Source organism: Myripristis murdjan, chromosome 8 (assembly GCF_902150065.1).
Source record: "Myripristis murdjan chromosome 8, fMyrMur1.1, whole genome shotgun sequence".
NCBI classification, from domain to species: Eukaryota; Metazoa; Chordata; class Actinopteri; order Holocentriformes; family Holocentridae; genus Myripristis; species Myripristis murdjan.
Genome location: NC_043987.1, coordinates 11,578,795 through 11,593,508, shown reverse-complemented (window position 1 = coordinate 11,593,508; position 14,714 = coordinate 11,578,795). Strand labels below are relative to the sequence as shown.

Sequence of the window (14,714 nt, the reverse complement as noted above, 5' to 3'; positions counted from 1 at the left end):
CTTTGTTTCTTTGACAACCTAAATAGCCCTTTAAATAAAACATAACCCATAATCTCACTGATTGACCTAAAACTGGAAAGAAATTAATTACAAGAATAAGAAATTTTTGGTGTTTTGATGGCTATATATTATTTCTAAGTACAGATTTTTGTAATTTATACCCGACGCATACAAAGTGTGTACAGGACACTGAAAACATTTGAATTTCATGTTTACCCGGTAGGAAAAGTTATTAAATATGAAGTAAAAAAATAAATAAATAAAATAAGATAAAATAAAATAATCGTTTATTTAGAGACATTAAACACTATATGGGGGCAAATTGACCATAAACATAATAAGAGGGTTAAAGATAAAGGAGCATTAAACATGAAACCACCTGATGGTATGCTCTAACAACTACAACAGCATTATCCACCGGAAAATCCAGTTGTTTTTCATCATAATTTTTCTCATCACGCCTGATTGAGTTCAGCTAACGAAATACTGGGGATAAATTGATTTTTGCCTAGCCGTGGAACACAGCAGCCAGATGGTCAGGGACTGCAGCCTCCATCTGCGTCTCCTCCGCTGTCTGCCTGAGCCACCGCTGGGCTGTGGGTGGCAGTGTCACACACCCAGGGAAAAACTTCATTCCTCCACGCGGCCCGTTCATATCCAACAGCTGTGTGTACTTAGACACGATGCCAGCAATTCACACCGCAGTCACAAGCCCAGAGGTGAATAAACAAAGGGAGGGTTTATCACACCATATTTCAAGAAGATTAAATGAGAACAATAGTTGAAGCCACAGAATCATTTTTGTCTTCTTATGTATCTACAGGCGTATCATTTCCTGTGGGGAAGAAGGTGATTTCATTTCAGGGTGTAAGATTAGACCAGAACCATTCAGAACAAAGCTCAAGTTTGGCGGGAATAGGGTAACATGAGGTATCTGTCTGGAATCAGTTGCTTTGGATAACAAAAAAAAAAAAAAAAAAAAAAAAAAAAAGTCCTCTAGAGGTTAAAAATGGCAGCATGAAAAGCACGGAAGGGCAAAATACATATTTATTGCAAGGAACACAGATAAGCCAAAGGTCACTGCCGTGTTGATGTTTGTATTATATCAAAACATTGAACACACACACACGTTTCTGGATTTGCATCTACAAAGGTAGTTGCTTAGAGAATACTGCCAATCAAGCTGTTTTTTTTTTGTTTTTTTTCACATATTAGGTAGCATAAAAATGCAGGTGCACTCACATTGATAAATTAGTCTCCATACATCTGCACATGCCTGCATAGCAAAGGAGTGTCATACAACTCAATTGTGTTTTGCAGAGGTCAGTGTGAATGTGCTAAACAGTTACATGCAGAGACCTGAACTATAAAGTATTCAAGTTTTTTTTTTAATCAGCTGATCCTGTTCAATATTCTTGGCACTTGAGTGTCAAAAATACAAAATCAACAAACCCACAACAGCACTGGTCATGCTAACCACTGAGTTACCACTAGGTAAGCAAACTGCTGGGTGTGGTGAGACAAGATGCAGTTTGGCCTCACCTTGTGTACACGACTTGGGTGCATCACTGTTTCTATTGTCATGAATGGCTAAACTGTGTCACTTAACCTCTTTAGCCCAGCCTTAATCCTGCTACCTTGTTTGCTAAAACAAACACTACGATTGCTTATGTAAATGTAGTACATTTGTGGGTTGACAGGCTGCAGTAAATTGTACATTAGCAGTAACTTTAATTGTTGGCTGTTAAAACTCTAACATGGAACATGAGGGGAGATGCCTGAATATTTCATTCTATTAAAAAAACAAAAAGAAATAATGACAGCTATACAGAAATATTTAGTTTCCAGTTAAACCAGTTGGACAGGTAGGAAATTAGCCGGCCTGCTTTGATGAAGCTCTTTGATGACAGAGTGGCATGTCTGTAATTGGCAGGACATTCCTGCAGGGAAACAAAAATGCTTTTCAGTTTTATAAGGTAAATCATGTATTACATCAATACAATGATTTTACACATCCTTCCGTATTACAGATCATACAATACTGCTCAGTTCAGCTGCCGTCAGTGGTTTATCCTCCTTCCATGGTTGTTATTGCTTTTGTCATCCTCCATTGCTTTATCCAGCCAGTCTCTCTCCTGTTCAGAATCTGAGTCACTGGCCTCACTGGCATCAGCTGCCAAAAGACGGGAGTAGTTAATCCTGCGCTGGCGAGGGGCCTTCCACTGGAGCAGAGGCAGGCACACACACCACAGCATCAGTACCACCGCAGTGCCTCTGAAGAACCATGCCAGCCCAAACCTCTGGACCACAAAGCCCCCAGCGAAGCTCCCCAGGCCTGCTCCCAGCTCCACAGACAGGGCCTGGTAGACCCTCCTCACACCCCTCTCAGCACCTGGTGTAGCCACATCCTCACACTGAAGCTTCACTGCCCATGAAAGAGCTCCACAGCTGAAGCAGCTCAACAACTGTGCAGGGAGTACAGCCCAAGGTCCCCAGAGAAAGGAGTAATAGAAGCACTGTAGTGCAAAACCTGTAGCCCCAATTATGAGCAGCCTGTCTGGGCTGAAGAGCTTGGATAGCCGACCGGCCAGCAGAGGGAAGGCTGCCTGTGAGAGCAGTGCCAGGGCGAGACACAGCCCCATGTGCAGCTCACCACTCCCATGGTCCTGCATCTGCCAAAGAAGGAAGTTATCCACAGCTGAGCCTGCGATCCCGACCAGGAGGGTAGTGACTGCGCAGAGCAGGGCCCGAGGGTGCCCGCATACCAGCTGCATGGCTTTGAGGAGCCCGTTGGCCCTGTTTCGCTTCTTGTTCAGGTAGAGAGGCAGAAACACCGCCACAGGCAGGGCCAGAGCGGTCACCCCAGCATAGCAGTAGAAATGCACAGCGCTCCTGGGCATCTGACCAGCAATGACACAGCTTAATTGGCTCACCAGCAGCCCCACACCTCCAACCCCACAGGTGGCTCCTAGCATCCCCCACACCCCTGTGCTGCCATAGCGGTCCGAGGCATCCACAAAATCTAGATACTCATACAGGCCGTCATCTGCCGTCCACTCTAGAGGAGTGGATAAAGACTCCCATATCGACACTATAATCAGGATAAGGAAGAAGAGCTGGTGCTGAGCGTCCATCATCTTCAGGCTGCCGAGGAATTCAAAATGGCCCTCCTCCTCCATCCCTGTTTTTCTTTCTTGATGATGTGCCACTGACCCTGATCCAGCCCGGGACCTCTTGTTTCTCGCCGGGGGTGGCAGTGAGGAGCTACTGCTAGACCTGTTGGTGTTTGGTTTTCCTAGACTATCGCTTACCATCCGAGACACATTTTTCACTTGTGCTAGTTGAGGATGAGATGTTTCATTCGTGTCACCAAGTGTCTTTGTAGGTAAAGTGGCATTAGATTGCGAGACAGGAGCAGCATTGACATTTGAGCGGGTCAGATTTGATGCCGCCGTAGGTCCTGCGCTACTCACAAGCAGGTCATCACCCACATCTGCAGTCAGACCGGTGCTCAGTTCAGACATGTTACAGTAGCTGGTCTGTGGGTCCACATCTGAGGACGGGATAAGAAGCAGAAGCAGAGCGACTGCCGCCGAACAAACAAGAGAACCAGTTATGACCACCCGCCTCTTATTGTAGTGCTTGGACAGCAGACTAGCCACAGGGCTCCAGATCAGAGATACGAGGTGCTTAGTTCCCATGACAATACCTGTCATGACGGGAGTCAGGCCTTGCTGTCTAAAGTACAGGGTGAGGAAGGGCAGGATGCAGGCTTTGGCACAGGAGTACAGGAAGTTAAAGGTGCCGGCCAGAGCCAGGGCACCCTTGATGTCAATCTGCTTGTTCCTTGTCATGTTTACCAGGCTGAGCAGCTCACTTTCTCTGCAAACTGATTTCACATGGAGCGCCCAGCTAAGAGAGAGACATAAAGAGAGACACAATAGTGAGCACAAAATCTTCTCAGGCCTCCAGTCATTTGAACAGTCTATTGTTTTGTTAAGCGACATTAGTCAGAATCCAGTTTAATTGCAAAAGTAGCATTTATTTCTTGGCAACATTAGTCAGAATCCTGTTTAATTTAAAAAGTAGTATTTATTTTTTGGCACTTTGCTGATTTACCAAACAGACACTGAAAACTGCTTTTGCTATTTCATTATTCTATCTCTTGGTCTCTTGGTAAATACTAGATAAATGGATTTGAATTGGCTTATTTGAACTGCACATACTAGTAATAACGTGACTGCACAGTAGGTAAGACAGGTAAGAATAAGTATCCCTGTAAGGGATAAAAATAGCATATGCACCTTGCGAACAACACCTGTTCTACTGGATGCGCCTGTCGCTCCTGTCTATCACTGCGCTAGTCCACCTCACGTACTGAAGTTTTTAAAACAAGGAAAAACAAAGTTAAGCATTTAAATTCTTTACCTGTCATGACGCGGAGCACTTCATACATTTTTGTGGGCCATTTCCCACTTCGAATTTCCATCCGTGTTTTGCTCTGCTTTCTCGGACAGGTGACACCTGTCGCCTTCCGCCCCGGTGAGCTGGCTACGATGCAAGTGCAACGTACAGTTGTACTCTACACCTGGAGAGCAATGCGCATGTCTACAGCGCCCCCAGCAGGTGTGGATGACACTGTGCGCCTCGTGAACAAAACTACCAAACAATCTATTAAATCTGGGCTATCCTTGTTAAAAGTGGTTATCAGTGTTGTTTGCATAAAAATAAACCGCCTTGAAGAGAAAGATAAGCTGTTATAAACTGCAGTGGAACAGAATAGAATAGAACAGGTTCTAACATATTTACTTAGAAATGCAGTTGTTAGACTTGCTACCACTGCAACATAAAGCAGTGGTGAAGCTTGTTCATTCAACTTCGCCTGTGCACATATAAAACACTTATAGAGACAAATGCAGCTGAAACTTGCTATAGTTTACTAGTTTCACAAGTAGTTTTAATGAATAAAATTCACAAATAGGCTAATAGTATTGCCAAATGAACACATTGGTGCATGTGCATTCCCTCAGCAAACACTTAGACTTTGTTCAAACATATATCACTGTAAACATCCTTGTCATCATATTGCACTCATAGTAATGCACTGGAGTCCATTAGTGTATAGCCTTGCTATTCAGCACAGTACAGTGGCTCCAATAAACATGGTGCTCTTCTGCCTCCATAATGAAGCTGCAATGTAATTATAACAGCTTATGAAAGTCCTGAGTAATACACAGAGAGACCTAAGTGATAAACGCTTCATGCAAAGACAGAGAAGCCATTGTGTCATAATGAAATAGCCAAGAAACAGTAATGACTTGAATGCAGGGTAACAGGATTCAGTGTTGACAGAGCATGATTAACAGCATCATATCATGTAACATCTACAGTATGTACACATCAGACAAACAGCACTTCACATCCCCCCCATCAAAGCATGACGCCGCTGAAGGTGTTGATCGGCAGTGACAGGACCTTGTTCAAACATCGGCTCAGTGCCAGCTCTTGCTCATCCTCAAAGCTGAACCTGAAGTTGCCACGGTGCTGGAAGCTGTGGTCTGGGTCCAGGCAGGGAGAAATTTCAATTCTGCAAATGAGTGATGGAAGGTGACTACATTATCACAGTTTATGACAGCGGCGGGTTGAATTTGCTTGTGGTCAAAAGGGACAACGGGGCATTCAGTTGGTCATGCGCCTCTATCAGAGTATTCAAATCTTACGTGTAGCCAATGCTGGTTAAATGCTGTGGTGTTAAAAATTACCTTTGAACATCATTGTATGTCCTGCGAGAGTCCTTGTCTAGACACAAGGTGAACGTTCGCTGCTCCAGCGTCTTCATGCTGATGTTTTGAGCGTGGATCTCCTGTGATCCAAACAGAAAGGGTCGGTGGATTGTTTTGACACCTGCATACTTTGCAATGAAAATCTAATTAAGCATTAGTCTATATTACTAGTGGTAAATAACTTCTTACTGTGCAGTCTAGTGGATTCGTGCTGTCAAAACTGACAACAAGGTAATCCTGACCTGGACAAAAAAGAAATGGCTGTTAATTTAATTCATTGTGGCTTTATGGTAACTTTTACTTATTTGTGTGATTATTGTAACATAATCAAAAAAAAAAAAAAAAAAAGAGAGAGAAAGAGAAAGGTGATTAACTTATAATAACTTTAATTATATTAAAATTATATATTATTATTATTAAATTATATATATATTAATTATATATATATTAAAATTATAAGCATCAAAAGGGTGTCATACAAAGATATAAGTTAACCAATTAGAAATTCTTCCTTTTTCTCTTTTCATTGTCATAAACCTGTGAATAAATACCACTAAAAATACATATGAAATGCAAACCTGCAGTTGCAGTGGGTGATTCTATTTTTACAGTCACTCCACATGTGGTGGCTGCCATTCCTGTTACAACTTCCCGCTTGCTTAAAGATATCTGCCAATAAAACACACAAAGAAAAGATTCCATCTGTGAGCCAAAGTCAATGGCATTCAAACAGGAAATATGTAAAATAATAATGAGGAATGCCCCGCACCTTCTTGTAACTGGCAGAGATAACTGCCCCGAAGACATTTGTCGATCTCTTCTTTCGGCTCAAAGAAGATCCCCCTGTCAAAGATGAAACCCTGAATAAGCCGGTCAAATGTTAATGCTGTCACGTCAGCGTTCATGTACGCACTAACACACACACACATACGCAGAGAGAAAACCAGATCCATACTTGATTGCTTTTCTTTTAGGTGTCTGAACTCGGGGAAGTCAGCTTGCAGATGAGATACAAACACTTCCTCCACCGTTGATCTCACATCAGAGCTGGAACAGGTGATCTAAACACATATTTCATCTATATTTAGCCAAGGAAATCAGGTGTTATGGGTAGCACCAATAAATAAATAAATAAATAATCAATATACTGTCACATTCATTTGGACACATCACTGTAAACAAACAAGACCATTACTGAGAAAACTGGCAGCACCATCCCTCCATTTTCCATTGATAGATTAGGAAATATGCTGAATTGTTTTCCAGCACAAAAGGGCACAAAAATAGGAAGATGTGCTGTTCTTTCAGCACAAACCGAACTACAGCTTTGAGCATGTGGCAGAAGGATTGAAATGCTTATGGAAAAAAAAAAAAAAAAAACTTCCAAAACGGTTAGCTTATTCAGTAAAGAAAACAAACCCAAAAGGAAAAGGGGGGACGAGTAGCAACATCCTCTGCAACAGGAAGCAACAATTGTTCTTAATTTGAAGACGCACAAGCACGAACAATGCCACTGACATAAGGAGGAGGCCGACAATTGTCTTGACCACGGCCTCATTTGTTATGGTAGTACCAAGGTGCCACAATTTGACAATGACATACTGATGTTTAGAAATGCTACTCATTGCACCTTTAAATATGTGTATAGTGTAATGAAGTAAAACACCTCTGATGAAGCAGACACATAATACAATCAAATTTGGGGAGATTTGTAAGTAATTAAGTAAGTAAGTAAGTAAGTTACACTTTATTAACCCCACAAGAGGAAATTCCAGTTTAAGTTTAAGTAAAGCTGCAAAATAAGACAAATCTTATTGTAGGTACAATATATGAAGCACAGAAAGCATAGAAAAATGTGTGTGTGCCAGTCTAATTTTGTGATAGTGAGATACATTGTAAATATAACTCATGCTAAAGTGTGAAACCGTAAAAGGAATATTCTAACAATTTGGGCAAAATATCCTTTTTCTGATGTACCCAGCCAGAGACATGATGTCCAATATCATATTCACTATTATATTCATTAATTATTGATGTTGTTAGCCTAGCTTCATCAAAGGGGGAAAAAAAATTAAAATTACAGCAACAGCAACAGCACAAATTAACAATTTTTTTTTGTTATTCCAAGATGTGTATTTCAAACACACCTGATACATTGCATAATTAAGACAGCTTCAGAGTTGCTGTAAGGTTGATTTTTTTCACTTTGATGGGGCTAGACTAATGAATCCCATAGACTTCAAGTCTTTATGCTAAGCTAACACCAAATGCTACCCATGGGAACCGAACCACTGTATGTACAGAGGTGAAAATGTTATCGAGCATCTTGTCTCAGTCTGGGTAAGTCCTAAAAAGGGTTTTGCCCAAACCATTGGAGAATCCCTCCAATGTCCCAACAGGATATACTGTAACTAAAGATATGCATTCACTAGTTCCGCGCTCTTATGTAAATACACCTGACAGCTCTGATCTCCAGATTAGCATTCTTGTGACTTTGATATTTTACAGGTACCTTGACAGAGTAGATTGGCAGGTTTACCGGCTGCATCCCACAGCGGAGGTAGTAGGACAGGGTGTCCAGCAGGAAGAGGCTTTGCTCTGATGGCTTATTGTGATTAGAGTGCTGCAGTGAACAGACAAAACAGAAGGTAACAGGTATCAGATGACCTATTTAACTCTATTTTGATGGCTCTCACTATCTGTACATATCTCCTCCAGAAATCCCCATTGCACACACCAACAACAGTCACACACTTAAAGGAATAGTTCACCTATTTTTATATTATTTAAAACAAGGTGATTATTTTTTCAGACTGTTAGCTGGGGGGAAGTCCACCTCAATGGCAGGAGGCTAACGGTTAGCATTTGGAGCATCCAGTCAGTGTCTGGAAGATAGCACCACTACTGTCCTACATAACAGCTTGGGGATAAGTGAAATAATGAGTTCCTTCAAAGGGGGTGAAGTGTCCCTTTAAAGAGATGTTACTTCAACTACTAGTTACCATTTTAGCAAGCTTTGGGATCACAGCTCCCAGACTGTTTATGTTGCAGTGGTACCACGGATCCACTCTTCCCAACAATGAGCCCAGAGTCAGTTTATCTTCATCCTGACACGGGCCGCCCTGTAAGACAATGAGAGGCGTTGCAATGTCATATGTTTTTTATTCATACCAGCTGGAGATGTGACAGCAAATAACAGCAATTAATTTTGATTCACAACTCACTAAGGATCACCACAAATACATCAATACACTTGAAGAAAAAGGTCAAAATCTGGCTCATGGAAAATTTTGAAATTTATAAGTACTAATTTATCACTAGATAATGTCTGTCTCTAATCACACTGTTCTGGTTTATTGTATTATTTATTGCCATTATTGTTTTTTTTCCATACATGTAAATGTGATTTGTGATTTTAATATACAAGTTAGTCTATTTTAGTCTATTACCGTCTATTTTATCATTCTTTTTTATTAAACATTACTTAAATATTATTTAATCCCAAAAACAACGTTACTGACCAAATAGTTGTAATTCATAGTATTCAGTTTGATCACCAGAATGTTAAGTTGTGAATCATTTAATTCAAAGCATCTCTTTTCAATTCAAGTAAAAGTCAGAGTAATTAATTCTATTTATTTATTTGCAGATCAATGCAGTTGAATCTGCAGAATTTATGATCTATCGATGTGATGAATGAATTGTTACATGTCAAGTATCACTGAGTGATCCAGTGCAACTCACAGGTGAATGGAGGACAGGCTCACTGTCTGTGACTGGGATGTAGTAGAACTGCAGGTTCAGTTGCTTGTCCAAAATAAGATGTCTTGACTCTTTGCTAAAAAAAAAAAAAAAAAAAACATGTAGCAGTCATTACTGACACACACACACACACACACACACACAAGCATACACATGAAGTATGAGGAACAATCATTTGCCATAACACTGCTTGTAAGGATATGAAACAGTTCCTCACCGAATGCGGTAATAAGCCTTAGCTAGCCTTCCCAGCACCCGGTCGTCCCCCATTACCACGACCCGAGCTGTGTGACTCTGTTCCTGTTGAAGGCGAGGAGAGCTGCTGGAAGAAGCCTCTGTCCTCTCCCTCATTAGGGTTGGTTTATCTCCCAGCTTCAGGCTGTGAACAGCATGGCTCTGGGCCAAAGTTGTCTGAGGATTTCTGTCTGGAGGCTGCTCTTTGTCATTGTCAAATTCCCTTGGATCTCTCACTAACCCTATCCCGCTGTCCACAGACTGCACCGAATCTCTTTTCTCTTGTTCTTCCACACCAGGGTCAGGACACGAAGCCAGGGCAAAGTTTGTTAGCAGATCCCCTGCATGAAAACTCAATTTAGTGTACAGCATAGATACTCAAAGGACACTGATGCCTCCCCCCAACAAAAGCCAGTCAAATCCCAGAGGATATGTGCAGAAGTTACTGCAGTCCTAGTTGTTTCCCTTGAACTCTTTATCTTTATCCCTCCAGATATTTATTGCTCCATCTGAACAAAATTCACTTCAGTCTTTTTTATTTTGGTAATGGTCATTGTCTTGTAATTTCACTTTAAGTATACTGTGCAATCATAATCATACATATTTTTTTAATATCCTCTAATGTATTACTTTGCTTTTTTAAAATAATATTTTTTAATTTTGTATTTTTACTTTTACTTTTATTTTTATTCTTATTTATTTAATTATTTATTGTTTCATTTTCGGGCCTTTTTCCTGGTCATTTACTTTTCTTTTTTTTTCCAATTTGTTTGCAAATTGTGAATTTTCTGGTATTTTGGGGGTTAATTTAATTAATTAATTTGGGGTTAATTTTAGATATATAATGGTTTGGGGAGTTAAATGGGAATGAAGTTACTGCTATTGTGGCCAGTACCTTATGTCATGGTATGGTTAGCATGTTAGTTACAGCAGGACAAATGACTGGAATGTGTACACGTTGAAAGGAAAGTCGGTTTGTTTTATCCAGCGGCCCCTGGCCCATGGCTTGAGCTACTCAGGTACCCCAAATGTACAGTAGCAACAGCATTTACATTTCATCTATTTGAGATGCACTCTTCTGTGGGTGTTGTATGAACAGATATATATCATGTTGGCAAGTTTTCTTCCTCTGATTGACTCACATAGATCCTCGTCATTGTTCCACATGAGGAAGTTTATCTGCGGAGGGGGGACTGCAGTCCGGTACACAGAGCCACGATCCACCTGGGCTGCTCCTGAGAAAAGACAACAAACCCCAATACTACTATTACTACGACTACTACTACTACTACTACTACTGCCACTACTACTACAAATAAAAACAACAATTTGGTCACTGTTTCAGTAAATGTGAACCTTTTTATGCATTTGCGGGCCTCACTCACCTCCCTGCCCTATTTTGCGTTTTGTCCCCACTACTTAACACCAGTGTAAAAGCCTTAACTAAAAATAAAGGTCAATGTATGTGCCATATATGCACATAATATGATTATTGCTTCTGCTACATTTTCAGCTTCTCATGACCCATGGTGCATGTGGCTATGCTCTTGTCTCAGCAGAACACACACCTCCTTTAGAGGTCGTCATGATGTCTCTGTAGATGTGCTGAAGTCTGTTCAGGTAGTTTGTGTGACCGAGTGCACCGTGCTCGACACTCTGCTCCACAGCAAGAGAAACTTCCTGGAAATATCTCTGTACCAAATGTTCCTTCAGAGTCTGCAACATCCAAACACATATCACCTTTGTTTAGAAATAAATGCATCTTGAAGCCATTTGAATAGAACATTTATGCAGTCCTTTTAACAGAATCTTGCGTCACAAATGCATTTCATCCAAACATCTTTATCTCTCAATGCTCCTCGTGTTCGTATACTCCTGCTTACTTCCAGAGCCTGAACCAGCATGGTGCTTTCACAAGCCTTGCCAAGCACCATCTGCAGGGTGTGCAGCACCACTGTCTTCATCTGGGTCAGTGTGTCTGTGGACGGGCCGGTCACCCCTAACTCTGCTCTCACTGCTGCCTCCAGTGGACCAGAAAACACAGCTGGGTCTGCGAGCACAAACACCCTGGAGAGAGAGCCAGCAAACAGGGTGGAAGGACACACCGGTTGTGATAAAATTTTCCACTCAATATATTACAAAACAAAATTAATTCTGCACAAAAGCTCCATCTTCCTAAGGCTGAAAACACAGGCAGATGAACCACTGAATGCACTCACTTTTCCTGTGAGGAGAAATGTTTGCTCCTCAAGTCCTGCTCAGCAGTGACCCTCCTGTGATATGATGCACCTGTTGGAGGAGTGATATGAAATTACCAGCTGAGAGGAATAAAGGGTTTATTTTATAGCATTATCCTGTGCACCAATCTTGAACTGTATGTGTGTCATCCTGTAACTTCTTTTATTTTACTCTCCTATTGACCAACAGTTGTCCTTAAAAATCCTTCTGCAGACATGTTCATTGATGTGTCATACCTGGTGTGCTCATTTCCATCCTGATGCTCCTCAGGTTACTTATGGCAACAGCAGAGTAGGGCAGAGGTAATACCAGTAATTTCATCAAGCCATCATACACTGACTGGTAAAGACCGTCAGGAACAGCACCTGGCTGCAAGTAAAGACACACAAAAAAGAAAATAACAGGTATAAAATAGAACAATCTATTGTCTGTTGGCCTGCAAATCAACAGCTTTTTGTCACACAACAACCAAACAAAAAGCCAGAAATATTTGTCGAATGATAAAGAATAAGCCTTTTCTGGGGGAAGACAAGAGAGCAAGTCTCAGCTAAACAAAGCTTGTCATTGTTACTGATTTTTTAGTTGTGTGTTACCTGAACAACAACAGAGGAGAGAGTGTGCAGCTGTGGGATGACATGCATGTCACTCTTTGTTTCATCAACCTACAGCAAAAATCAAACAAATGTTACACTAACAAAGTGATACCCCCCCATGCCACCAAAAATTTCCCATGTTTAACCAAGCAGCCTGAATTCGAATCTGTCCTCATCTGTAGCTGCAGGTAAGGAGATGAAGCACAAACCTTCTGCAGCTCTTTCACCAGCATGCTGATGAATGACACCCCTTGATCAGGATAGGTCTCCATTCTCTTATGAAGAGCCCATCGCAGCATCCCTAAGGAACAGATGTTAATTATTGCTGTGTGCATTGTTTTAGCCTCTTAGTTATGCGCTTAGTTATTTAGCCTCATATTAGCCATGATTCTTGTTTTTCTTGATTGAAAAAAAAAATCTGCCAGTGAGATGAGATAATCCCACTTGTCTCCAATGCAGTTTTAGAATAAATATGTTGAGACAAGGCAGAATAAGGCAGATTAGCCCACCAGTATGAACAAAATGACACAAAAACAAGATTTTTAAAACTCGCTGTAATATTAAATGAATTAAGATGTTTTTATTGCATCCATCTTGAGTATTTTTGTCTATTAATCAGTCATAAAATTTTATTTTTAAACACAAATAAATCATTTGCATGAAGTAAGATATTTGGACAAGTTTCCCGTACATACCAACTTGTTTAAAGAATTTTCATCATCATCAAGAACCAAGTGAAATGAGATCACAATATTGGCAGATTTTCTTTCTTTCTTTCTTTCTTTAAGGAAGAACATGGTTTAAAACAATAATGCTACAGCAAATGACTTGTCAGGCTCCCTGTTTTTGCAGTGTCTGCATTGCATCTTACTTAGTGATATGTGACAGTACTGTAGTTGGTACTAACTATAAATATCAGTAACATGTCTTTTATACCTTCATTTTATCAGGTGAACAAGGGTTTTCATTGTCATGTCTTACCTTTGTGAGGAGCATTCTGGCTGTTTATCCCCCTCACCATAGCCTGGACACTGTTGTACAAGTTAGCCTCCACAGCTGAAGAAACGTCCACCGCAGCTAAAGATGAAGATCACCATCACTGTCACACAGTCATGTTCACAGACAACCCCAAACCTTATTTAGGAGTTTAGGAAATACAGTATTTACCTGTGGGCTCAACCATCCTGTTGTCTCTACAGAAGCTCAGGACAGCAAAAAGAAAACCTGAGGAAAGCCACAAGAAAAACAGTCATATTCACTCTCAAGAGGTCTGAGTCCTTCAGACCTGATGTTGTCATCTCCTGCCACTAAGAAGCACAGCGTGCCAGCTTATTTGTCCCATCACTAAAATCTGTTAACCTGTCACCTGTAAACTGAAGATTTGGAAGACTAGTACAGACATGTAGTTTCTGCAGCCTAATAATAGACAAAACTGTATCTGATTAAATTTCCAGCTGAGTCACACAAACCTCACCTGCACACATTCCCTAAAGACTGACACCTGATTCAGTGCAGTCCCTTCACGTCAACATGTGGCGGTGTGAGTTCACTAGAAATATATACGTCGATATTTCTATCAACCATCCAGAGCTGTGACCTGACTGAATGCAAATGAGTTTGTATTGATTCAAACTTGAAAGAAATCGTACCCAATACTGATCCACTACTGGGCATATAAAGAGCAGCTTTTTAGGTGGAACAAACAAATGGTACACACTCTGTCTTGTAAACAAATGAAAACAAGTTGCACCAACACTTCACAAGACTCTTTTGTTGTTTAATTTATCATGAAGTACTTCAATTATAAAGCCAACTTACCAGGTAAGGTCCTCACGTGGGTATTCAGCACACGTTACCACATGTTACCGTGGGCAACAGTCTTGCTTCGAGGGTGACACCCTAATGCTGTCTGAGCAGCGTCAGACAGGTGATTTGATAGTGATCACTGTGTCCGAATCAGATGGGGTGTGTGCAATCGTAAGGAAGTAGAGGAAAAATAATTTGTGAAGCCTGAGTCACTGTCTAAGTATTATAAAGCCAAGCATGAATGAATTTGACTGATATGGGTATTTCTTTATTAAAGCCGTAATTGTGTTGTCAACTG

The 14,714-nt window shown here is 40.9% G+C and overlaps 2 protein-coding genes across 2 annotated transcripts; both read right to left on the bottom strand.

The window, feature by feature from the left end:
* Positions 1-1,029: 1,029 nt before the first annotated feature.
* Positions 1,030-4,550, bottom strand: mfsd6l (major facilitator superfamily domain containing 6-like). Its single transcript, XM_030056864.1, has 2 exons — positions 4,429-4,550; positions 1,030-3,912 (listed from the first exon to the last, which is right to left on the bottom strand). Exon 2 carries the CDS (start codon positions 3,852-3,854, stop codon positions 2,061-2,063), a length of 1,794 nt encoding a protein of 597 aa, XP_029912724.1. The 5' UTR covers positions 3,855-3,912; positions 4,429-4,550; the 3' UTR covers positions 1,030-2,060.
* A 448-nt stretch (positions 4,551-4,998) lies between these two features.
* On the bottom strand, positions 4,999-14,476 carry pik3r6b (phosphoinositide-3-kinase, regulatory subunit 6b). The gene is made up of 20 exons (XM_030058681.1): positions 14,429-14,476; positions 13,778-13,834; positions 13,592-13,687; positions 12,820-12,911; positions 12,611-12,679; positions 12,254-12,386; positions 11,999-12,068; positions 11,663-11,846; positions 11,348-11,495; positions 10,922-11,014; positions 9,763-10,120; positions 9,528-9,621; positions 8,786-8,905; positions 8,296-8,406; positions 6,739-6,844; positions 6,553-6,626; positions 6,362-6,452; positions 5,973-6,025; positions 5,763-5,863; positions 4,999-5,587 (listed from the first exon to the last, which is right to left on the bottom strand). The coding sequence occupies exons 2-20, from the start codon at positions 13,791-13,793 to the stop codon at positions 5,431-5,433; spliced, it is 2,166 nt and encodes a 721-aa protein (XP_029914541.1). The 5' UTR covers positions 13,794-13,834; positions 14,429-14,476; the 3' UTR covers positions 4,999-5,430.
* Positions 14,477-14,714: the final 238 nt, after the last annotated feature.

What these genes read in the sequence shown, in the direction of transcription:
- mfsd6l (XM_030056864.1), bottom strand. Translation starts at nt 3,854, where the DNA reads ATGACAAGGAACAAGCAGATTGACATCAAGGGTGCCCTGGCTCTGGCC.
- pik3r6b (XM_030058681.1), bottom strand. An exon ending in CCAGAATGCTCCTCACAAAG is followed by an intron (nt 12,912 to 13,591) that starts GTAAGACATGAC and finishes TCTGTTCCTTAG; the next exon opens with GGATGCTGCGATGGGCTCTT. An exon ending in ACATACAATGATGTTCAAAG is followed by an intron (nt 5,588 to 5,762) that starts GTAATTTTTAAC and finishes ACTCATTTGCAG; the next exon opens with AATTGAAATTTCTCCCTGCC.